At 52.4% G+C, this 26,060-nt stretch overlaps 1 protein-coding gene across 2 annotated transcripts in view; it reads left to right on the top strand.

The window, feature by feature from the left end:
• Window positions 1-26,060, top strand: part of KCNQ1 (potassium voltage-gated channel subfamily Q member 1) — a 313,157-nt gene that overhangs the window by 117,162 nt on the left and 169,935 nt on the right. For both annotated transcript variants that reach the window (XM_081280808.1, XM_081280807.1), the window contains exons 9-10: window positions 1,634-1,756; window positions 2,453-2,594. In XM_081280808.1, the coding sequence (XP_081136934.1) occupies window positions 1,634-1,756; window positions 2,453-2,594 (265 nt within the window). The remainder of the gene's footprint in view (window positions 1-1,633; window positions 1,757-2,452; window positions 2,595-26,060) is intronic.

Below are 26,060 nucleotides of genomic sequence, written 5' to 3'. Positions count from 1 at the left end.
GGTCCCCTCATCTCCCAGCTGGCCTTGGGCTCCCACTCCTCACCCCCCGTCCCAGGGAGGCAGCCTCAGATAGCCATTCCCTGAGAGGACAGGGCCCAGCATCCCTCGGGGCTAGCACTTCCTGGTGAGGAAAGGCCAGGGCTGAGGTGGCTGGGCGTCCTGTGGGACTGCCAAGCGAGCAGGGAAGGCAGAGAACAAGGAGGGAAGGAACGCTCTGGAGGCGCGGGGAGAGTTTGGACTCCACTGCGGTTGGCCCAGGCCCTCAGGAAAGCACCAGGGAACCATTGGCCCATCTAGCACAGGCAGAGACCTCGCGCTCAGTGCGGTGGCTGTGGTGCAGCATGGGCCCCTCTGGGCACCCTGGGCTGAGGGCCCCCCAGGGAAGACCTGGGGGCCTGACCGGCCCAGGCTGGCCGAGGTGACCCCTGCAGGCCATTGTCTCCTGAGTTCTCTGCCCTGGCAGTCCCTGGGTGAGAGATGGGCATGGCCAGGGGCCCTGCGTGGCCTGGGACTCCATTTCATTCCTCTGAAGTCCTTCCAGAACCAGCTATCTGGGCCTGGACCTCATGCCTCAACGGGAAGGAAATGGCAGCAGCCATAAGGCCTAGGGCCATGGCTGCGCTCCCCCCAGGCCTGGCTTTATGGCCCCGTGGTTTCTCCTTTCGGGAAGACCATAAATCAGGCCCATAAAACCTGCCTGGCCGGCGCGGGCAGAGTGCCCACAGCAGGGGGGTGCACTGGATTCCTGTCTGAGCACGGAGGCCTCTTCCCAGGAACTGTGTGTCCTGGGAACATGGGGCTATGGGGAGAGGACGGTGGGGCCTGAGGTGGCAGGAACGTGAGTGTGGACACCGCAGGGCAGGCAGGCAGGGGACAGGCAGGCGGCTTTGAGTGGGACGTGTTGGCCTTGGAGGGGCCTTCCTTCCCTGTCCCTGGTCTCCAGGGGGTGTGCGGACTGCACAAGGTGCCTGTCAGGATGCTGCTGCTATGCCCTGGGAGCGCTGCTAGCTTGTCCCTCTTTGCCAAGCTCACAGGGTAGAAAATGCCAAGGCCACGTGACTGTCCCCACTAGAGGGTCTAGAGCCTACTCTCGCTCCATCCAAACCCCTGGGGCCGCAAGCCTCCCTAGGTCCCCTGCCAATGTCTCTTATTCTAGGTCATCCCCCTTGGGGCTAGCCATGGGGGTCCCTCTAGAATATAGGCTAAGAGCCTCCTGATAGCTACAAGGTGGCGCTTGAGGGCCCCTGGAGGACTCCTGCTTCCTGGCCCCTCGGTCCCAAGGGCTCGGCTCCTCCACACCCCAGCCAGGTGCCCACACGGACCCTAGGCACACCCCTTTCTCCCTGTGTGGACCCAGCTGTCCAGCCCTGTCCCTGCCCTGTGTGCCTGAGCTGTGCTTCTCGGTTTGCTGAGCGGGGCTGCAGGAGGGGCTCGGGCCTCCCCGGCGTCGGAGCTGAGTGGCAGACGTTGATGCCACTGGTCTGGCTAGCAAGAGCCGGGCCCTCTGGGCAGAAGACTGGGAGCTGGCAGTGGGCTTTCCTGCCACCCAGAGGAGGGGGCCAGACGCTGGGGCTGAGGGTGGGCCATCAGGTGGCTCAGCAGGTGACAGTCTTTCCCTCCTGCCTGGTTTCAGACTGCGTGGAGGTGCTACGCTGCCGAAAACCCCGACTCCTCCACCTGGAAGATCTATGTGCGGAAGCCCAGCCGGAGCCCTGCACTGCTCTCGCCCAGCCCCAAGCCTAAGAAGTCTGCCATGGTAACCACCCACCGCTCTGGGGCAGAGGCTGCCTGTGAGACGGGGCAGCTGGGGCTGGGGCCGCAGGGTTTTGGCTCAGTGCAGTCCACATCAGGGTGTTGGGCCTGGGAGTACCTGTCCCAGGCTGGGTCCCTGCCATACTAATGTCCTGCAGCCTTGGGGCCATGCAGGACTGGCCACACCAAGGCAAAGAGTATGAGAGGTCCAGAAAGAGTGCCCAGGAGCAGGATGGGCTGCATTCTGGTCACCTGCTGGAAGACAGACCCCTGACAGGCACGTGGGCACAGCAGGCAGGGGCGACGGAGGAAGTGCTCTGCCTCAGGAAGGCGCCGGAAGGGCTGGGGTGGCCCTTCCTGGCCCAGGTCCACACACACCTCCTGAGGAGACCTGGCCTCCTAGCCACCTCTGCCCGAACATTCTGCCTGACTTCCACAGCTCCCCCCACTTCCTCCAGGGGCCTCGGGGGCATCTCCCTGGGCTCGGCTGACGCGGCCTCGTCACAGTTGCAACCTTGCATGTCCATGTCTGTCAGTGTCCTGCAGTGTGGGACCAGGTCCCCGTGGGCCCTGGCACCTAAAGCCTGCCCCAGGAGCCTGCGGGACCCTGCAGGGCCAGGCTCTGGCTGCGGCAGGGGCTCTGGGGCCGCAGTGGGTCGGGTTGGGCCCAGGAACGGCCAATGTTCTGTACGGCTTGCAGGTCAAGAAAAAGAAGTTCAAAGTGGACAAGGATAACGGGGTCAACCCTGGAGAGAAGGTGCTCACGGTCCCCCACCTCACCTGCGATCCCCCAGAGGAGCGGAGGCCAGACCACTTCTCTGTCGACGGCTACGACAGCTCTGGTAAGAGACCCACGGGTGGGGCAGGCCACCGTCGGCCTTGCCTTGGGGAGCTTCCCTGCCATCCTGCGATCTCCTGTCACTGCGTTTCTCGGGGGGGCCCAGGCACGAGAATGAGTTTTCTCCTTGGGCTGGGGTCTCTGCTGATGGAGGATGGACAGGGTGGAATATCTAGAGTTTTCCAGCCACCTTCCCTCAGTTGTTCCCAAGGACGGGGCTCTCCGTGTTCCGCTGTGAGGAAGCCCAGGCTGGGAACAGGCCGTCAGCCCCACGGGCAGCGCTGAGAGGGGGTGCGTCCTCCATTCCCTCTGCCTGGCTTCCCATCCAGCTGCCTTCTACCCACCGATGCTCTGCTTGAAACAGCTGGGGTGACGTCCAAGGCTTCACCCACTGACCTAGGAGCCCGCAGCTCAGGGTAAAGCATGGCGCCCTGTGGCATCAGGGGTGGGCTCTGGTGAGACAGATGCTCCTCGGGTGGCCCGAGGAGCCCTGAGTTGGCTCCAAGGGATGGCAGAGCTGCTTCTCGGCTCCCTCCCCTGCGAGGGTGGCTGGGGTGCGCCAGACTCCACAGGACCTGGGGTAGGGTTGCAGACCTGTCTGGGCCCCACCTCCAGGGCCTGCCATCTTAGGTGGTCTGTGGGGCTCTTTAACAGACACGGAGAGAAGGCAGCTCAGTAGGGTCACGCTGGCCACACAGCCGATGTGGCCTCTGCTGGTGACACTACACACCTCTCCCCAACCTCTGCCATTCCCAGACGTGCACCTGGCTGGCCAGACCAGGGAGGGCAGCCGTGGGCACTGTGCACAGCCCCGCTCTGGCTGTGTGGGGGCCAGGGAAGGAGCATGAGGTCTCACACAGGAGGCACGGCACACTGTGTCCATCAGGCAGCCTCACTGTGAGAGTGGTCAGCGGGGTGGGGGTAAGGTCTGGGAGCTTGCACTCCTGGCCGTGGAGGGAGCTGTGGGGTTGCTTTTCCCTTGAGAGTCAGGAAGGGGCAGCTGTGGTAGGAGGGACCCCTCCCCCTCAGGCCTGATTCCTCTCTGATGACTTCCGTGTCCACCTCTGGGGGACTCTGATTCTGATGGCTGAATTTCCTAGTAACTAGCTTTAAACCCCATTTGAAGGGTTCTAGATTTTTCTTCCCTTCGGGCCAGTGTAGGTCTGGGAGGTGGCAGCGCTGCCATGGGGCCTGGGCGAGGGCTCCTTGGGCTGGGGTCTCTGCTGATGGGAGGAAGCCCACCAAAGCCCATCTGTTCCCAGCATCTATGGCAAAGTCCCCTTTCACTGCCCTGCCAGCCGCTTGCCCTGGGCAGACACGGGGACTGGGCTATGCCAAGACAGCACAGTTGCCCTCGGCGCCCACTGGCTCAGCAACCCCCGAATGGACCAACCATGGACCAAAAACATTCTAAAAGAAAACCACCTGCTGAGCACAGAGATGGGGCTCCTTATCGTTACCGCGTACACAGGATTGTGCACAGGTGGTTCTGGAAGCCATCTCGAGCAGTTTAAGGGACCGGCGGGTGTGTGCAGTTGTACCACGCTGCTCTGTGTGGGGGACTGGAGGGTCCGAGGGCTGGGGTGTTCTGGGGAGTTCGCTGCATGCTGACGGCCATCACCAGTGGAGAGGGCCTGGCAAATCCCCGCCCCAGGGGCGGCGAAAGCACTCGCAATGAAGAGAAGGCACGTGGGCCTCACGCTCGGAGGCACGGGAGCACGACCTCCTTCTGGTGGCGAGGTTGGCAGGCCACGCCAGGGCCACGAGTGTGAAGGAGCCCAATTCCCCTTGACCGCCTGCTGCCGTCCAGTGGGCAGCAGTCACAAGCCTCGCAGTGGGTCCCAGCCTGCCTTCCCTGGGGCCCTGTATTCAGCCTGCTTCATGTCACACGGTCGCCGAGGCGTCGGCCACAGGCTCTGAGCTTGCAGGTGGGAAGAGCAGGTGCCCCACGGGCAGCGCTCCCATGCCACCGTTTCTTCCCTGCTAACACGGCGGATCGGCTCAGCCCAGAGCCACTGGATTGGGGACCCTAAGCTGATGGCCGGCCCTCAGGGACTTGGAGCGGCCCTGCCCCGTGGGCTACCTGACTCAGAATCCTCACCCTGAGGCTCTCGGGAAGCCCTGGCAGAGGGGTGCCAGCCCCCAGGGCGGGTGCTGTTCCTGGGCAAGGCTCCCAGCCCTGCTCTGCGGGGACAGCACAGGCAGCCATGCTGACTGCCACCACGAAGCTAAATCAGGACGTGGCCCTTGCCCACGGTGCTTGCAGGCACAGGCGTGGGCAGAAGTCAAAACGACACCAATCCCAACTCACTCCAGTCAGAACAGCAACGATCAGGAACGTGCACAGCAATGAGTGGTGGTGAGGTTGTGGGGAGAAGGACACCATTGTGAGGGACCGTGGTGGGGCAGCCACTCTGGAAAGCAGTGTAGAGAGGCCTCAGAAGACTAGGGATGCAACCACCACGCGACCCACTACCTCACCCCTGGGTGCGTTCCCAGGAGATTCAAAATCCACATGGCACAGGGACCCAGCCACAGCGATGTTTACAGCAGCACAGCTCATAGCAGCTGCATTGTGGAACCAGCCCAGATGCCCACCAACAGGTGAATGAGTTAAGAGATCTTAAGAGATGTATATACTACACAGCCGTGAAAAGGAATGGAATCATGGCCTTTGCCGGTAAATGGCTGGAAATGGAGAATATCGTGCTAAGTGAAATCAGCCAAGCTCAGAAACTCAAACGTTGAACGCTTTCTCTCATATGTGGAAGCAAGAGTAAAATAAAGGAGAGGGTGGGGGAGGACACACGGGGACCCAGGCCAGGTGCCACTTGCTTCCCTGCCTACCTGTGGGCAGTGGCTGGTGGGCTGGGGAGTGGGCCTGCCCTTGAGCATTCTGCAGGTGGAGGCGCTGGGCCTCCCGGGCGTGGCCAGGCGGGCCCTTCCCACCTCTGGTGACTGACAGCCTCCCTCCACACCAGTGGCTCCACGACAGCACACTGAGGTGCTGGGTCACTGTCATCTGTCCCGCCTGCAGGCGGTTTGAGTCTGATCCTCAAATCTGAGGTGCAGTCTTCACCAGGTGTGGGTGGGAGGTCACACCCCGCCCGGCCCCATCTCTCCTGACTTCCCTGTGACCACATCGTGTGTCTTCCTCAGGTCGCCCACCCTCCCTCCAGCTCCCCGGGCGTCAGCCCCTTCCGTCCAGTCCCCTACGTGGGTGTGTCCGTTCCGTGGCTCTGTCCAGACTCTGTCCATGGGTCTGCCATCCCAGTTACCACGCTCTCTTTTCTACGCACCCTCGAGCGAGGGTGGAGTCTTCCTGACCTCAGCGCCTCCTGTGTCTCACGTTGGTCCTCTGAACAGGCGGACGCCTGGCCTCCGTGCCCTGCACAGGGCCCACCTGGGGGCCCTCCAGTCTGGCTCTGTGCCCTGCTTCCTGCTCTTGCTCTGGGGGCTCGCTCCCTTGTGGGCTGAAGCCCAGGTGGGAGCTCGGGCGGGCGGAGGCTCTGAGGGTGGCCTCCTTAGAGCAGCCGAGCCTGCGCTGTACAGTGGCCCGTGAATGCGTGAGTCCCTGGGGTCTCCATGGGGAGCCAGGCAGTGTAGGTGGAACCCCAGCTCTGGGGCAAGAAGCCAGGCTGCACCTGTCCAGAGAGACCAAGGCAGGTGCACCTCCACCCGGCTCTCTCCGCTGCACGTGGACTTGTCTGCTCGCTTGTGTTTCCTGTCCGCTCTTGCCTGCTGGTCCCTGTGGCTTCAGCCTCTCCAGGGCCTACTTTCTCCAGCGTGGGCCTCAGGTATCAGTCCTTGCCTCTTCTCCCTGGGCCCTCAGTGTCGGCCTGTGGCTACTTGGGTGGGCACTCTCCGGAGCCTATGTCCCCACGGCAGGGGCTCTGGGCTTTTAGGGACCCTTGCCCTCAGCAGCCTCCACACTGCGCTCGGCACGGCGCTGTCAGAGAGACTGCTGAGAGACTGGGCTTCAGGCAGGGTCTCATCCAGCAGCCGAAGGCCTCGTCTTTGTGCCAGAGCTGTCTGGATGTGGGAGCCTGGTGCCACCTGGGCAGAGGGCTTGGTGCCCAAGAGCCTGCATGTGTTATTAATAGCCCCCAAGGCTACTGTGCAGCAGGTGGCCTGTGGACTGGACTGGGGAGACCAGGGTGAGGTCAGGCCAGGGCTGGGAGCCCACGTAGGAGTTTGGTGACTTCCCCATCTTTCCACTGGTTTGCTGTCACTGGGAAGGGAGGAAAAGACACCTGTTTGGACAAGAGCTGGCCCCCGGCCCGTCCTGGCATCTGGCCCTCTGCTCTGGGGCCTATATGATGTTATCCAGGGCTTGATTAAGAGCATTTGGTGGTGACTCCTGACACGCGGCTCCTGACAGCCTCAGGGTCCTGGGGAAAGGGGCTTCAGGCCTCTCAGGCTGCCCCTCTGGGTGGTGGCCAGTAAAGAGGCTGCCGCACTCTGTCCCCTGGCTTCACTTCTCTCCTGGGTCTTGCCTGGTGATACTCTGTGTCGTCCTGTCTTCCCACCTCCCATGTGTTCTGTCCAAACGCCAAGCGTGTCCACCTCAGACGGAGGCAGAGGCAGGTGAGGGTCCTCCAGGGATGCCCTGACCCTCCTGGCTCCCACCCAGGGGTGCAGTGTGACCTGTGAGGACCTGGCTGCACCTCTCCCTCCCATGTGGCTCCACTGAGCATGCCCTGTGCCCACCCACGGCAGGCTCTCGACCTGGGCGGCCTGCCCAAAGGTCCTGCCCACTGCCTGTCTCCTGATGAAAGGTGCCTGCACTCAAGCTCTTGTTCTGGTTAGAAAAGCAGCATCCGTTCTTCATAGAGGCCGACCGGGGTTCAAGAATGCAAGGTTAGTTTGACATTCTTCTAAGACCAGTGTGATTAGCCATATTTATGACGACTGAAAGCCGTACCATCATCTCCACAGAAGCAGAACCAGCAACCACTCATTATGAAGCCTCTCACTGAGCAGAGAACAGCCTTTTCCACCTGCTCTAGGTCACTGATCAAAAGCCACAGTCAACACACTTAGTGGAGAAATGCCACTGCCCCTCAGGATCAGGGGCACAACACGAACGTCCCCTCCTTCAGCTTCCTGTTAAACACTGAGCTGCAGATGGCAGCTGGCAGCTGTAGAATAAGGCAAGAGGCAGAAACTTCAGACATTGGGTTGAAAAAGACGAAGTGCAACTGCCTTTATTTGAAAATTTCATGGTTTGTGGAGAATCTGATGATACACAAGACACCCTGGGACTGTGACGTGGATCAGACTGCACACATCCACGCTGCCTCTAAACCACAGCAGCACATGACCTCGAATTTGAGAATTGTGAACACCACTTACCGTAGCACTAAACATGTGGAACCTACAAAACTGTGCTGAAGGAAATCAGTGAGAATCTGAATGAGTGGAGAGAGACACCATGTCCACAGGCCACGAGGCGCAGGTCATCTCTAGGTTCAGAGGAACAACTGTCAAATCCCAGCCTGCAAGTGGCCAGAACACCCAAGGCACCGTTCAGACGACCAGAGCTGGGAGACCAGCCTTGGTGGCAGGGCCTCAGCAGAACCGTCAGCTCATAGACCTGTGGAGCGGAGCAGAGGGCCCAGTGGACCTGCATGGACAATCCAGGTGTGAAGGCAACTCGGGGAGAAAGGAAGGTCCTTTTAACATCTTGGAACAACTGAAAGCCACGTGCCAAGAAATGAACTTGGATCCACACTCTACACAATACACAAAACTTGTCATACAACCAGATTCAAAGCCTAAAATTATAGCAGAAAACAGGATCCTTAAGGAGGATTTCTTTGGTATGACAGCAAAAAGCAGAGCCATCGTCAGCTCCAGCTGATCAACGGGACTCACCCAGTCTAAACCTCCTCTTCAGAAGGCCCTAGGAGCAGAACTGGGAGACAGACCAGAGGCTGAGAAGAGACACCGTGTCATCATCTCACAAGAGATTTGTATCTGGAAGGTAAAAAGGACTCTCGAAGCAGAATAATAACACAAAGAACAAATCACAAAAATGGACATTCACCAAATGAGACCCACGCGGAAGAACAGAGAAGATGCCCACCGTCACCAACTGTAAGAGGAGCAACTTAGAACCAGTGGGCTACTGCCACGCAGTGGTGACGCTGCCAGGAATTTGGGACCTGGGCCTCCTGGCAGGGCAGCTCCTGGACCCACCTAGTTTTCATCTACCAACTGTCCAGCCAGTCTGTCCCTAGGTAGCCACTTGACGGGGAGAAACGAGGGCAGAGGAGCTCACCAGGGCTGGAGATAGCGTGAAAACTGGAAACAGCCCAGAAACCATGGGCCCCAGGGGGACTCCTCTGGAACTCGTGGAACCCTGTTCAACACAGGAATGAGCTCTTAACATACCCACACGGGAATCTCGGAATCACCGCGGCGAGTGGAAGAAGCCAGGCAAGACGGACTGCAGATCCGCCTTCCTGCTTGACCCACCACCTAGAAGCCCAAGAGCAACCGAGAGGCCGAGGCCAGTGACTCCCAGGGCAGGGCAGCGGGTGTCCCATGATCTCAACAGGGGCAGCGGTATCTTCATACGTCAAAAGCCACCACCGTGCAATTTATCGTTTGTTATCTAGCTCACAAACTGTTTTAAAAACATTAAAATAGGAAAAAATTTTGCACAGCAAAAAATAACCCCCGAATTTTTTAAGTGAAATCTGGGGCAATTGTCACTACTCATAAGACACATGGCAATTTCACCAGTGTATTTTAAAAGCACTCATGAGTCAAGGTAAAGAAGGAAGGAATGCAAACAGTTCCCAGGAAAGGGAGCGCCGTGCACAATCAGGTTGAAAAGCGGGCGGCCTCCACGCACCAGGCGGTGCTGACGGAAACAGGGGTGTCTTCGCTCGTCTGACCACCGAATATGGAGGCTTGAGGATGCTCTGTGGGTGGTGTAGAGGGAAACACTCAGCCCCGTCACATGTCGGAACAAAAAGTGGACATGACTCAGCTGGCAGTTTGGTGGACAGGAACGAGGCACATGACTTTCAGTGGACGCGCACGCATTGGCAGAGCACTGCGGGCCACAGGTGCACCGCAGGGAGGCTCTGCACCCAGGAGCAGCCAGTCGCTGGAGCTGCCTCCTTGGCACCTAGAGGGACGTGCCGAGGTTCGATCCTAGAAACAGCTAGAAACAGCGGCTCCTCCAGGTTGGGGGAACTTGCACACAAATCCTGAACTTGTGTGCAAGTTCAGGATTTTACACACTGGAGAGCCGTCTGCCTTGCTGCACATCCCAGAGCAGGTGGAAGAACAGTAGCGCTGTCTGCTCGACAGTTAAGTAGAACTAAGGTGTAAATGTACCCGTGCCCGCCAGGTGCAGGGGCCACCCTTGTAATCCCAGCTGGGGAGGCTGAGGCAGGAGGTTCTCAAGTTGAGGGCAGCCTGGGCAACTTGGTGAGGGCCTGAGCAATGCAGACCCGTCTCAAAATGAAAACCAAAGGGCTGGGGGGTGGTCAGTGGTGGAGCTCCCCGGGCTCCGTCCCAGCACAGAGGCAGGCAGGGCCTCTGGGCCTGGTACAGTCAGACCCTGGTCTCCCCTGAGCCTCTCCTGGGGTGGCTTGCTCTGCATTAGTCCACTGCGTGTTGGGGCGACTTGTTCACTCAGGCTGATTTCCTCAAGGGTTTCAACTGTGTCACTACCTGGTACAACTGATTCTTTCCTTCCGTGATTCAGTGATTCCTTGAGTAATTTTCCTCTTTACGTAGAAATTCTCTCTCTTTTTGCCTGAACTTTCTTGATTCTTTTTTCTTTTAGTCAAACTCGTGAAAGATTCATCTAGCCTATTCATTCTGTGCCTGTGATCTTACTGGGAAAACTACCTTTGTGCTATTTTTGTCTTCTATTTGATCAATTTAGGCTTTTATTAAGACATTTCCTCTTCCTGGTTATCTTCAGTTGGTTGTTTTGTTTCTTTTAATGGAGAGTCATACTTGGTCCATTTATTTAAAGTCTTTCCACCGAAAGGCATCTCTAAGGCTATAAATCCTACTCTGTTTGCAGCTTTAACTGTGACAGGTATCATATTCGTATCTTAGTATGAAAAATGTCCTACTAAATTGTTTTTTAATAGTTTTTATGGTTTTTATTTTGCGTTTTGATTTTTCTCTTTAGAGTTCTTTTAAGAAATGTTTTCTTAATTTTTAGGCAGTAAATTTTTATCACTGTTATTTATTTCTGATTTAATAGGGCTTAAATTGAAAGGACCAAGCCTGTGAAAGCTCCGCTTTTTTTTCAAAATGAAGAGTTCCTTTGTGTCTGACTATAAAAATAAGACATGATCTTTGGACTGTGTGACGTGTGACGTGGAATCCGGGGTGTTCCACAGACCTTCCTCAGGAAGACACCTCCGGCCTGCAGGACCCAGGCAGAATGTGCGTAGGGTGTCCTCCCTGTAGATGTTTATTCACTGCCCTGTTTAGACTTGGCCCCGCCCCCCGCCATCTTTTCTCATCCTAACGCACCTGCCAGGTCTGAAAACCCACCCCTTCCTCTACCATTCTCTAATCACATTACCATGTAACATATAACACCTATTATACATGTTATTATATAATGATTTCTGAAAGCTGAGTGGCAGAGGCACGGAGTGTCCACCCAACAGCCTGCAGCCACCCTCCTGGGACCATACCCCAGCTCTGCCCCTTACCCCCATGTGACCCTGGCCAAGCTACCTCCTCCGTTTGCCTCCGTTTTCACTGTGAGACCAGGATTCTAACTGCCCGTCCCCAGGGCTGCTGTGTAGATGGAGTGAATCAGGGCACATGGCTGCCCTCTGCCCAGCCGGCAGTGCACTCACCACACAGTCCCTTTCTGGCCACGGACCTGGAGGCTGTCCTTCCTTCCAGGCCTTCCAGAATTCTGCCCCGGGACACTCCGTCTCCCGAGGGGTGTGGGCACGAGTCAGGACGCCCCTCTTTGCTGCTCTCACGCTCAGCTGCCCCCTCCCCGGTGCCTGTGTCAAAAATTAGGCACTGTCTCATCTCCCTAGTGCCCTGCAGCAGCCAGTGACACAAGCCCACAGGACATTCTGGGTCCCCACTGCTGGTCAGACACACAGGATGGCAGCAAGCATGCTTTTCTGCCCCTTGATCTGCTCGTGCAGTAACTTAAGGTAAATTCACTCGGAGGCTATGGGCACAGTTCTCTTTGTTTCGCTTCTTTTTATCTTTCAATTTTATTTCATTGTAGAATCACACTCTTGCTGGGCGTGGTAGCCCAGCTGTGATCCCAGCCGCTTGGGAAGCTGAGGCAGGAGAATCCCAAGTTCAAAGCCAGGCTCAGCAGCAGCAAGGCCCTAAGCAATTCAGTGAGACGCTGTCTCCAGATAAAATACACAATAGGGCTGGGATGTGGCTCAGGGGCCCAGTACCCCTGAGTTCAACCCCCAGTAAAAAAAAAAAAAAAAAAACATAAAAAAACAAAATCAAATCAAATCATCCTCTCAGACGAATCCCCTGGTGTGCGTGCCAGGTGCTGGAGATGCGCTCTGCCTCAGGGCCAGCCGGCTGACAGAGAATCCCTGGACCTGTGTGCCCATGCGCAGGTGTCTTCATTTCTGTGTGATGGGTTTCCAGGACTGATTGCTGTTCTAACAGAACACCAGGCCGGGCAGCTTGAACAACAGACGTCCACGTCTCTCCAATAGGAGGCCAGCTCAGGACAAGGGCAGGTTTCTCCTGGATGGCCACTCTATCGCTGTCTTGAGGTGGTCTTCCCTGTGTGCACATCCTTGGTGTGTCTCTCTATATCCCAATTCCTCCTCTCCCAAGGCCACCAGTCAGAAGGACTCATTGTAACTGGCTCTCCCAGGGTCCTGTCCCCACAGCTATGTCCCAGGGCTTCAGGGCGAGGCTGCCCTCATGAAGCATGGAGGAGACAGTCGGCCCGTGCACAGGGACGTGTGCACTGCGGACCCACAGGTCCAGCGCCCAGCTGCTTTCCTTACACACTGCCTGACCTTCATTCCCAGGGCTAGGGTCCCCTTCCCGCAACACTGCCAACCATTATTGGCAGAAAGTTTCTCGGCTTCTTAGCCAAGTGGGGTGAGAATCACCGACATTTGGCACCAGATGATTCTTTGTCCAGATTCTTTGTCCAGAGTGAGTGTCCAGTGAGCTGTCGGGTGTCCAGCAACATCCCCGCGAGGTGCCCGGGCATTATTCTTTCCCTTCTGATAACCAAAAACATCTCCCCACAGTGCCAAAGGTTCCCTGGGGGTCAAGACAGTCCCCCGTGTGAACAACTGGACTACAGTGAGACCTCAGAGGCCTTACACCCCGAAAGAAAACAAAACCTTCTTATTTGGAAGTAATTTTGAACTACAGAAAATCTGCAAGAGTGAGCGGTGGCACCGCTGTGCCCGTCACTAGATTCACTGATTTGCTCGCTGCTGCGGCTTTGCCTGGTCCACGGTGCCACTGAACTGCCTCCCCATGTACGCAACAGCCTTCTCTTGCTGTCCCCTGATCACAGAGGCTCTCCGCTGGGAGCCGCAGTACGGTTCATCTGTGCAGTCAAGCCCGGGTGCATCCTGGATCTCATGGGGCCCTAAGTCCCAGCTCTGCTGGTTGAGGTGACAATGACCTTTGACAAGTGTTTGCTCCTGTGCAGGACCCAGCCTGCGTCCCCTACTTCCAGCTGCATCTCATTAGCGTTCTTGAATCTGGACGCTTCCTGTCTCTTTGATGACTCTGAAGTTTTGAGACAGAGTCCTGCACTTCTTGAGGACTTTCTGATGTTTTCTCATAACTGGATCCACGTTGTCCTCCCAGCTGAGGTAGCCCAGAATGGACACGGTGTCTTCCTCAGGGTGTCCTGAGGCACACGAGGCCACCTGCCCCTCAATGGTGGCGTTGAGGCACCGTCCACTCTTTCACTATATAGTTGCATGTTTTATCTCACAACAGATAAACAATCTGGGGAGGTTCTTTAAAGTCATGCATATATGCTTCTTATTTAAAATGTCCAGATTTAGATGCTTTTTGGAACCAGTGTTTATTATGGTAGTTGCAAAATAATTTTCCAACTACAACACCCATCCAAAAAGCACTAAAAGAAAAAAAAAAACGTTCACAGTATGGAGTTATCTAATTGTGGTGTCCATTTCCGCTTTCATAATGGATGATGTCTGTGATGCTCAGCATTTCTTCAGGTGCTTATTGGCCACCTGATTTCTCCTACAGTGAAATATACTTTGGGTCCCAGGTCTAAGAAGGCTTTGCCTAGCTCTAAATATTTTCTCCTGTAGTTTTTTTCTTAGTTTCATTAAGGTGTATACCTTGCAATTTACCTACTCAAAGGGTACAATTTAGTCATTTTCGTATGTCCTGAAATCTCTGCAGCCATCACCACAGCTGTAGGACATTTTCTTCACCCCAAGCGGTGGCTCCAGGTCTTTTGGTGTCACCTGTCAGCTGCCCCGTGCTGCAGCCCTGAGCCAGACGACCTCTCCTCTGCCTCTGTCTGCATGGTGTGTCCTGGCTGTGCTACGGGAAGGGAATCACGCAACTTGGCCCCGCGCCTGGCTGTCTTCACCTGCGACCTCCAGGTCCATGCACATGTCACAGCGCATCCTGGCATCTCACTTTTCCGGGGGCTGAATGACAGTCCCTTGTAAGGACAGACCAGGTTTATCCGCCCCTGCAGCATCTAAGAAGCATCCCAGCCACGTCCACTTTCTGCAGCTATGGGCCATGCTGCTGTCAACGTGGGCCTAAGCTGTTGTGTGGACAGGGAGTAGAAAGTGGAGTCCAGTTGTGGCTCCAGGGCTGGCTTGTCTTCCCAGAGGCTCAGGGAACACAGCAGGCGTGAGCTCCGGGAATCCCCTGTTGTCACCAACACTTGTTATCTTTTTGTTGTCTTGGTGGCTATGGAGTTTCGTTGATGTTTCGATCTCCTTTTCCCCGTGACTAAGGATGGTGCGTGTCTTTGTGTCCATCGACCATGTCCGTCTTTGTTGAAGGGCCTTCCAAGTTCAGGACTGGGACCTTCTGATTTTGAATTGTAAGATTCCCTAGGGTACTAGCTACAAGTCTCCCACCAAGACAGAATCCGCAGGTCTCTTCTCCCATCTGTGGCCTGCCTCTTCACTTTCTGTATGGTGTCCTTTGACAAAGGCTGTGCATTTTGATCAAGTCCAATGACTCCATTTTCTTGTTGCTTGTGCTTTTGGTCTTATATTTAAGAAACCTCTGCCAATCTACTGTCACAAACATTTGCCTCTATTTTTTCCCCTGAGAATTCTGCAGCTTTATCAGTTACATTTATTCCTTTGATCTAATTTGAGTTTTGATACATGGTGTGATGGAGTGGTCCAGATTAACTTTTTAATGTGGAAATCCAGTTGTCCCAGAACTCTCCAAAACTCTATGCTTTCCCCCTGGATTTCCCCAGCACCTTGTCAAGTCAGTTAATCCTAGACACGTGGCTTCATTTTCAGATACTAACTCTCTCCCCCTGATCTGTGCTCACTGGGTTCCAGGAGCACCCTGTCTGGACACCACTGCGTGGTGGTGAGTCTGGGAACCGGGAAGTGTGCCCCTCTCCTGCACTCTGTTTCAAGATCATTAGGCTCTCCTGCCTTTTAACAGGAGCTTGTCAGGAGCTTGTCACTCTGGGGGAAGGCAGCCATGGACGACCAGCAGAGTCTGTGTTAAGTCCGTAGCAACTTGCAGAGCGTCCCGCTTCACCGTGTCAGGTCATCCCATCCATGAAAGTGAAATGGTTTTCCATTTATCTAGGTCTTTTCTTTCAACAATGTTTTGCAATTTTCTGAGTGTAAGTTTTGCACTTTATTGTTGAGTTTGTTTCCAAGTATATCCTTCTTTTTCTTATGACAAAGATACATAAAAGGAACCATTTTCATTATTTTAAGTGTCTAGTTCTGTGGCAATAAAGTACTACAGTGGTTTATTTTTTGATATTGCAAATTAAATTACTTGTTTGGCTTCATTTTCAGATTGTTCCCTGACAGCAACAGAAACACAATTGGATTTCAGTTGACCTGGGGCCCTGTGAGCATGCTGAATTGTTTATCAGCTGTAACAGTGGAGTGGACAACTTGGGATGGTCACTTCATCTACAGTCAGTTTTACTACTTTCTCTCCAATCTGGTTTCTGTCTCCTTTTTCATACCTGATTTTGTTGGACAGAAGCCCCACCCCATGTTGAAGAGAGGTGGCGAGAGGTCTGCTTGACATTTCTTGGTGGTCAAGGGAAACAAGTCTCCTACCCTCCCGCAGAAGGCTTGCTGTGTGCCCTTCGCTGTGTATTTCCTCTCTGTCCCCAGCACGTTGAGAGTTTGCTGTTTCCGCCTATCATGGCAGGGTGTGGAATTTATCAGATGTTTTTTTCTCTACCTCGGTTGGTACTTAACATAAGTTGAATTTTTGTTACCTCAAAACTCATATGTTTTAACCCTAACCCCAAGGAGGGAGTCTTGGGGGGGGATCAGGGCATGAGTGGACCCCCAATGCACGGGATGGGTGGGATGGAGCCCTTGTAGGAGAGCGCAGAGCACTGTCCACCCACCACGTGAAGGTACTAGAAGGGCCCTCCTCAACCAGGAAGCCAGACCTGAGAACTTCCTACAAGAGTTCCTGTACAGCAGGTCTGCTACCGAAGAATTCTATTTTGGTTTATTTGCATTCTTTTTGAAAGATGATTTTTTTCTGGATTAAGATACTTGCATTTTTTAAAAAATTATCTGCACACACTGACTTGCTGTCTCCTGGGTTCCGCTGATACTGTTGGAAAGGGTGCTCCATGGGGAGCCCCGACACTGAGTGCCACACAGCCTCACCACCACCTCGTCCAGGGGGCAAGAGGGGTGACAGTCCAGCACCCTGCTCTCAGTGATCTGCAGAACGGGACAGAACACAGGGATGGGAAGAGCTGAGCAAGGCCACTGCTGAGTAGTCCGCCACCTCTGAACGTCTCCCTTCAGTTCTGTCGGCTGGGCCTCTTCTGTCCATCAGGCTCTGTGGCTCGCCATGTGCTCTCGTCTCCCCTGCTGACCTGACCCCTCCTCTCCACATGCCCTCTGGGACTCAGGCCAGGCAGCTGCCTCTGACGCCCGGGGCCAGCCAGGGCCCTGCACTGGCTCCGTCGGTTGCGCTGTCTCAGCATTTACCTGTGTGTCTGTGGCTCTGGCCATATCTATGTGGGCACTGCACATGGGACCGTGTCTGGGGCGCCAAGGGCTCTGTGCAGCAGGACTTGGTGCTCTCCACGGTCCCTGGGCCGGGCCCTTGGCGCTCTCCCTCCCTCAGCACCTCGTGTGGGGAGCGGCATGTCCTATGTGCCATTCGAACCCCTTGCTAATTTCTTCTCCCGACTAGTGAAGTGACGGTCTCAGTAACAAGCATCTTAGGTGAAAAGTCGGCCGGCTTCAGGTTAAATCTCCTCAAATACTGTCCACCCAACCTCCTCTGCAGGGCCTTTTCTTCCTACTGAGGACTGAACCCAGAGATGCTTTACCCCTGAGCCACATCCCCAGCCCCTTTTATTTTGAGACAGGGTCTTGCTAATTTGCTGAGGCCGGCCTTGAACTTGTGATCCTCCTGCCTCAGCCTCCTGAATCCTTAGGATGACAGGCTTGTGCCACTGCCCCTGGCTTTAGTCATCTTTACAGATATGTACTGTGTTTGTTGATGTTTCTGCAGCTAGCTCAGACTGGCTGTTCGGCAGCACTAGTGAGATTTTCATCTGTGTAATTCTGATTTGCACCTGCAGAATCTCTAATTTTTAAATATCATCAACATGGCTTTGTTTTCTGATTGACATGCCTGGACTCAGTGAGTATCCTGACCCATACCTGGATTCCCACAGGGGTTTTTTTCTCTACCTTTAAATACTTTCCTTCTCTAACAGGGTTTAGTTTCGTTTTCTGAGCACACTCATGCCACCACTTTGGGCTCCGGGCCTACCTGGCTGGCCTCGAGGCCCTTTGTTTCTGGCCGAGCTCTGGTCTTGCCTGTCTCGGGATCCTTCACTGTGGAAAACTGGGCGTGTGATTGCTTACTGTGGGACCCTGGATTCTGATCCCCAACACGGGGGGCCTCCCGTGCCTTTCTCAGCTGCACTTCCTCGGCACCCACACTGCGTGCGTGGCTGCAGAGGTAACTGCTCAGCTTGGTGTTTCTTAAGCCTGGCTTCATGGTTAGAACCCTGAGATGGGCCCGGCGACCGGTCAGGCCAGGGTCGGTCAGAGCCGGGTTTCAGCCCCTTATCGGTGGATCTTCCACCTTTGCTCTGGGAATCCGGGTATGGGTCAGGACACTCGCTCAGTCCTCTGCTGTGCTGTCCGCTGCAGGGAGGCGGGAGGCGGGGGGCGGGGGCCACAGGCAGATAACAGGGAGTAGCTCTGATCTCTCGAGAGCACATGCAATCTCCCGTATCTCCAAGAATCCCTTTGAAGACGTGTGCTTGCCCCAACAAGTGCTGAGCCAGGGGCTGCCGTGGTGGTGGCCTGAGGTCACTGCTGTTGACAGGGGACCCAGGTGGGCAGGCAGCCAGTGCTCCTCAGGTTTTGTACCAGTGAGTGGGGCGGGGGGAGCCCCATGTTAAGTCACCACAGACCTTGGACTGTGTACAAAGACTGAGCAGTCTCTTCCTTGAGTAAGCACTTTTCAATTTACCATATGCCTTTGGCTAATTTCCAGGGTCTTAAAGGGGTTGACGGATTGTCCAGTTTATCATTGCCCTCTGAGTTACCTATTGTGTCATTACTTATTAATTTTTGAGATTCTGGGGTGTCACCATTTCCTGGCTGGTCTCAAGCATGGGGCTGGAGGGGTCCTTCCACCTCGCCCTGCTGAGGAGCAGCGACCGTGGATGTGCCCCCCGAGCCAAGCCCCTGGCCTGTTTATGAGGTCCTGCTCCACCATTCTAGAGGTGCCCCACACCTTTTAATTCACTTTCTAAAAATGCACATTCATGTCCTTCCCAGAGTCAAAACGATATAACAGGATCTACCGCTCCTGTAGACACTCCACTCCAAGACTCCCTGAGTCCTGAACTCCTGCCCTTGTAGTGACCAGCCCCACTTCCTAGTTCAGAGCCCACGGGGTCTTGTTGAGCCCACGCAGCCCTTCCTCAGCTCCGTTCCCCAAGTGCCTTTAGAGCTGTGCTGCTCCTACCTAGGCCTGCCTCCTGAGCCCCTCAGGAGGTTCCTAGAGGTCTGCCTCATTCTGGTGTGGTTGTGCAGCATTTCCTGGTGGGTATACAAAGCTTCCAAATAATCCCTTGTGCTTACCCATGCAGGTGGCTTCTCGATGGCAGTGCCCTCACCAGCCTGTGGCCTTTGTCTTTCATGGCACTGCCAATTGCAACTGTGCATTTCTTTCTCCAACTGCTCATTGCTGACATATAGAAACACAGCGGATGTGTGTGCATGTGTGTGTGTGTGTAACAGGCAGCCTGCGTCTTTGCTGAATGGCGTTGTGAGTTTGGGATTCTCTACATACAGGATCATGTCACCTGTGAATGCAGTTTTATTCCTTCCTTTCTCGTCTGAAGACTGCCTGTCTGCCTAATAGCTCCAATGAAACCTCAGTACACTGCTCAGTGTGCAGCCTCATCTTGCTCCTGTCCCTACCCAGGGAACACTTGAGTCTTTCACCGTCAAGTGTCACGTTAGCTATGGGTTTTGCACAAATGGCCTTTGCCATGTTTTGGAAATTCCCTGCGATTCCTAATTTTCTGAATGTCTTTATACTAACATTGTTGAATTTTGTCAAATGCTGTTTCTGTCACTGAGTTGACCACTTGGGTTCCTCCCCTTTATCCTAACAGCCTTTTGGAGAGACAGTCCTTGACTTAGCAAAGATTCAAGTTAGATCTTTTGACTTCTTGGTGGCATGAAAGCGATGCACCCTCTAGGCACTATATATGAGGTTCTGATCTTTCCTGCACTGAGGTGTTCTCTTATGAAGCTGGGAAGTAGCACCAGCCCACAGCCCGTCAGCCGAGGTCAGGAGAGGCACCTGGGGTTGCTTGGGTGCATCTTCCATGATGGTTTCAGTTCCTGGCTCAGATGTGCATTTCTTGGTGGTCAGTGCTTACCTGCTGATCACTTAGGTATCCTTTGGAGAAACACCCGTTCAGGCCCGTGACACTCTCCTCGCTGCTGTGTGGGAGCTCTTTATGTGTCCTGGACACTGATCCCTAACTAGGCAGACGCCTGTGAGCACTCTCTCCCAAGTCTCCAAAGACTGGCTGCCTCGTCTTTGCGATCATCTTCTCTGCTCTTCAGCCCGACACTGGTGGTCTGCTTTCACGACAGATCTTTTAGTGTAATACCCTTAGATCGGGCAGAGGCCAGGGCCGGGTGCTTCACCCCCTGTTTTCTTGGCATTTTACAGTCTTACATTTAGGTCTTTTATTCATTTTGAATGGATTTTGATCCACTTTAGATTGATGACGTATAGTGTAAGGCAGGGTCCAGTTTTGCATGTCTGCGTGGGCAAACCCAGGTTTCCCTGCACCATGCGTCCAAGAGTGGCCACTGTGAAGAAGCCCCCCTCTCAGGCGCCCTTGCTGCAACTGGCTGACCGTAGGTGTCTGGGTTTATTTCAAGGCTCTACTTGGGTTTCACTGGTCTGTGTCCCTATTTTTATGACAATATTGTATTGTTTTAATTATTATAACTTTGTAATATAATTTAAATCAGGAAATGTGGTCCATCCTTACCTTTTCTCAGAATTGTTTTGGCTATTTGGGTTTTTTTTTTTTGTGGATCCATAGGAATTTTAGAATTTTTTCGCTCCTTTCTGCCAGGAATTCTGTGAGGCCTGACGGGGGAGCGTGTTGAGTCTACGCACGGCTTAGGGTGATGTGGCCATTTTAATAATCCTGGCTCTCCCTTTCCAAAGAAGGGAGAGCCTTCCATTTACCTGTGTCATGTGTCATGCACATTTATCTGGTCATCTTCATCTCATTTTAGTAATATTTTATAGTTTTCAGGTCTTTCACATCATTGATTAAATTTATTTCTAAATACGTTATTCATTCTATCGTAAATGGGACTTTTTCTAGATCATTAATTGTAGAAATGCAACTGACTGCGCGTTCGTTCTTATATCATCTCTGGCAGCTTTTCCTGGAGCCTGTGGGGTTTCTACCTGTAGAATTATATCATTGGCAAATAAAAATGATTTTTCCTTTTCCAATGTGGATACACTTTATTTCCTCTTCCTGTCTGACTGCTCTTGAGGACAAGTGAGGAGAGGGACGAACATTCCATAAACAACCTTTGTGCTATTGGGGAACTGTCACTCCACACCTAAATCTCAGTTGTATCAAGAAAGTGTGTTGAATTTGTCAAATGCTCTTCCTGCATCATTGAGATGATCGTGTCATTTGTATCTTTCAATCTGTTCATGTGATTCATGACACTGGTTGACATGTGCATGTTAAACCAGCCTTGTATGCCAGGGACACAGGACACTTGGTCTTGATGTATAATCTTGCTAATGGGTGGTCGGACTTGGATTGCTGACATTTTATTGATGATTTTTGCATCAGTGTTCATTTCAAGAATTAGCTTGTGGTCTTATTTTCCTATAGGGTCTTTGGCTGTGATATCAAGCGGATGCTGGCCTTATAAAATGTGTTAGAATGCATCCCCTCTGACTTTGTGTTCTGGAAGCGTTTTAGAAGTACAAGATGATCATCTGTGGAACGGTGGTGGTGTTCAGCTGGACGCGTCTGCTCCTGAGATCTGTTGCTGGAGGCTTTTCGCTGTTCTGCCCCTGGGCTCTTCAGTCCCCCTTCCCATGGTTGGAGATTTAGCAGGTTGCATTTTTCTGGGGACTCGTCTGTTTCCTCTCTGCTGTCTAATTTGCTGGGATTTAATTGTCCATGATGCTCCCCATGAGCATTATGGAGCATCTGCTGGGGTGCCCTCACATTCACCTCTGATTTCCAGCCATCCTCCTATTCCTGGGTGGCTTCAGGGTTTGTCAAATTCTGTTTTCCAAGATCCACCTCGAGTTTACTGGCGTTTTTTTCCTATTTTTTTCTTTCCTCTGTTTCTGTTCCTTTCTTCTGCTGACTTGCCTTCACTTTTGTTCTGTTGCTAGTTCCTTAAGGCAGAATCTGAGGCTATTGATTTGGTGTTTTTCTTCCTTGTGATCTGGGCAAGGAGTCTGCTGCTAGAGCCTCCCTCTCGGAGCCACCGTGGCTACCTTCCGAGGGTCTGGGCGGGCTGGTTTTCAACTGTCATGTGTCTCAAACAGTTTTTTTAGGTTTCCCTTTTGATTTCTTCTTGCCTTGGTCTGTAAATGATAGCAGGTTACTGAGTTCTGCAACTCGTGCTGGAGAACTGCATTTCGCCCTGCGATACCGTCTCCTCCTCCTCTTCTGGAGTTGGACGGTTTGGTGTGCATGCATGATGTTAGGGCTTTCGGTTAGTTGATGTTTTTCTCCATATGTAAAGGCCTTCTTTATCCACTCATCTTTCATTAACATAAGCTGCACAGCTTTCTTTTGGCTAAGGTTGGCATGGAATATTATTTTCTATCCTCTCACTTTCCATCTATTTGTGTCTTTACATCAAAAATGAGTTCCTTCTACACAGCATAAGTTGGATTTTGTGAAAACTCCATTCTGCCATCTTCAGTCTTTTCCAGAATTCAATTTACACCTAAAGCGATGACTGACAAGGAAGACCTACCATTTTGCTACTTGTTTTTTGTATGTCTCAGACTTTGTATTCCTCACCTCCTCTCCTATTACCTTCTTTTTATTTAATGAGTTTTGGGCAGTGAACAGTTATGATTCTCTATTTGATTCTGAGTGAGTTTTAAAGATATTTTGGAGAAGTTGTAGGTTCACAGAAAACTTTAGAAGAAGACCCAGAGAATTGTGCATATGCCTCCTTCCCCACTCCTAGAACAGCTGCCCCACCATCACCCCCACCATCAATGCCCTCACAGAGGGGCACGCCTGTTGTTACTGATCAGTCTCAGTCGGCAGTGGCCTCCAACATTAGCACCGAGTCCACACTTGACACGTGGCTTCACTCGTGCTTTGCAGGTGTGTGGGTTGGTGAACAGGCATCCACAATCATGACACACACCCACATTTCACTAACTAAAATCCTCTGTATTCTGCCTGTTCCTCCCTCCCCCGTCCCCAGTCCCCAGCAACCACTACACATTCTACTGTTTCCAGTTTCTGTTTTCTGGAATGCTCAGGATCGGGACCTGACGACGTGGAGGCTGCTCACAATGCCTAGTTTACAGAGTGACATGTACTCAAGTTTTTTGCCTTTCCTTTCACACAGTTGGGTGCCACGGCAATTCTCATAGATCTGCCTTTTCCCAGGGACATGACATGTTCTGAATGGCCTTCGATATATTTCCACTGTGAGGTGTTTTTTGAGGCCTCTGACCCATTTTGTAATCAGATCGTTTTCTTACTGTTTTTTTCATCAGATGTGGGTTTTGCATATTTTGTCCAGTTCTGCGGCTTGTCTTTTCTTGACTGAAGGTATGACTCTCATGGAGTTATTTTACTGAAGTCTGTCTTATCAATTCTTTCACGGATCAGGGCTTTGGTGTTACATTAAAGAGCCGTGGCTGAGCCACAGGTCCTCTAGACGTTCTCCTGGGTTACCTTGTGCTTCGTCTGTCCCTGTTTATATCGTGGTGAATACATAGAACATGGAATCTATCAGTGCAACCACTTTTAATTTACATTTACATTATAGATGTATGGCCGCTGTATCTTCGTGTTGAACTGACCCCTTGGGACCCTCTTAGTCTCAGTGCAGGGGCTCCTGCCTTCGTCTGTATTTCTTCACATGTAAGGGGCTGGCTCCGCAGCCCTCCTGGAGGTCTCCATTGGCTCCATGTCATTCCCCCCTCTCACTTTGGGTCCATGGGTGTCCTGACTGCTGAGGTGAGTTCTTGTGGACGGCATATCATTGATCCTTACTTCTCTTCAATCCATTCAGCCAGTCTGTACCTTTTAATTGGGAACCATAGGCCTCTAGCTCCAAGGTCGTGTTGTAGGTGAAGACATCCTGCCGTCTTGCCGCTTCCCTCTGGTGCTGTGAGGTTCTCGGCCCCTCTGTTCGTCGTTGGGGTCTGAAGGTCACCATGTGGGGTCTCCACTTCTCTCTGTGCATCTGCGATTCTGGTGGGATTTGTACTTTCATGATGTTGGTCATCTTTCAATCCTAGATGTGGGCTCATTGAGTACATCTGAAAGGCCGGTCCTGCTGTTCATAAATTCCTTCTGTTTTTGCTTGTCTCAGAGGGACCTCATTTCTTATTCTTTCTGAGGACAGCCTTGCTGGGCATGGGGTTGTTGGTTGGCAGTTATTTTGTTTCGGGACTTGGCAGGTCACTGTGTGCCCTCCGGCCTGCAGGCTTCCATCAGAGGAACGGCTATTAGCCTAATGAGGATGTCCTTAAATACGGCTTGGAGCTTTCCTCTGGCAGATTTTAGAATCTCATCTCGTCTTGTGCGTCTGACAGTGTGACTACACATGGCGGGTGAAGATCCTTGCATGTCTACTTGGGGCCCTGTAAGCCTCCAGTACCTGGCTGTCTTATCTTTCCCAAAACCATACAGAACCTGTCTGCCGGCACTCTGTGGAGCTGCTGTGTACTCGGGTACCCGTGTGCCTTTATAATGACTCTCAAATAGGATGAATACCAACAGCAGTGTGGCTGGGTCCGGTGGCGCTCCGTTCCTGTCTTTATTTCATTGAATGTGTTTTATGTTATTGGCTTCTCTTCCCTCACCTTCTGAATATGTGGATATTGAGACCATAAATGCTTTTCTCATTCTTTCTTCTTCTTTTTCTTTTTTTTTTGGGGGGGGGGATTGGTTGGGATATTTCGAAAGACCTGTCTTCAGATCTTCTCTCTTCCACTGGACCTGTCTTCAGATCTTCTCTCTTCCACTGGACCTAGTCTGTTGTTCACCTATATTTTTATTCCCTTATGAATTTCTTCAAGATTGCTATTTAGTTCTTTTTAAAAATATCTACCTCTTTGCTGAATTTCTCATGGATATCCTGCACTGTCTTCCTGATTTCGTTTGATGGTCTGTATGCTCCGAGATCTCATTAAGCTTTTAGTGACACTTCCTCATAAGACGCGCACACTGACTGGGGCAGGGCGTGCTGCTGCAGGTGTTCTCTCCGGGTGGCATCATATTATTCAGGCTTGGCGTGTGTGTGTGTTTGGTTTTGATATCCAGGATTGGACCGAGGGATGTGTGAGCACAAAGTCACATCCCCAGTCCTTTCTGTTTTGAGTCAGGGTCTCACTAAGTTGTTTAGGGCTTCACTAAGCCAGCTGAGGCTGGCTTTGAACTTGTGATCCTCCTGCCTCAGCCTCCCAAACCACTGTGCTTACAGGAATGTGCCACCAAGCCCAGCTGGTTCTGTGTTCATGTTTCTGATGCTCTTATATTGTGATTTTTGCATCTTGTGGATTAGGGACCACACTTACTACAGCTTTATAATATAATTAACCAGAAAGTGTGAAGCCTTGTGAAGCCTTTAATTTCGTTCATCTTTCTCAAGAATGCTTTAGCAACTCAGGGTCTTTTGTGATTGTATAAAAATTTTAGGATTGTTTAAGAATGTTATAGGGATTGTATTGAATCTATATATATTGCTTTTGGTAGTATGGATTTTCGATAATATCAATTTTTCTTATCCATGAACAAGGCATATTTTCTCATTTTTTTCTAATCTTTATAGAGTTTTCATCAGTATTTTACAGTATCCAGCATGCAGTTATTGTGCCTCCTGAATCTTACAGCCAGACTCTGGGAAGTCCAGTCTCTCCTTGCCTATACAATTGGTGTCACAGCCAGGAAGTCACTGCCAATCCAATGCAAAAAGGTTTTTGCCATGTTTTCTTCTGAGAGGTTTATGGTATTGGTTCTTACATTTAGATCTTTGATCCACTTTGAGTGACTTTTAATGTATTTTGGAAGCAGAGGTCTCAACTTCATCCTTATGAACATAGATTTTCCAATTATTGTCTATTGAAACAAGCAGAGCTGGAGGATCACAGCACCCGACTTCTTATACTACACAGAGCTGGAGCAACAAGGCCCGCGTGGTTCTGGACCCACACACAGACTGTCTGTTTTGGAGCAGGTTCTATGAGCAGCTGTTAAATATTTACTATCGTGATAACTTAGGAATCAGCTTTTTTGGGGAAAGTGTTCTACAGATTTTAGTTAATTCCATTTGATGTATGATATTTTTTAGGTCTGATGAGTCTTTGCTTAGTTTATATCTGGATAACCTGTCTCCTAGTAAGAAGGGTGGGTTGGAATCACCCAGTGTTATTGTATCAGGGTCTATATGAGACTTTAATTTAAACAGTGTGTTTTATGTAGGTTACACCAATGTTTGAGACATAAATATTTGTGACCATTTTGTCT

The sequence above is a fragment of the Spermophilus citellus genome (assembly GCF_964194105.1).
Source record: "Spermophilus citellus genome assembly, chromosome: 2".
Lineage (NCBI taxonomy): Eukaryota > Metazoa > Chordata > Mammalia > Rodentia > Sciuridae > Spermophilus > Spermophilus citellus.
Note: the sequence above shows the minus strand (reverse complement) of the source record. Positions and strands in the feature narration are given on the sequence as shown.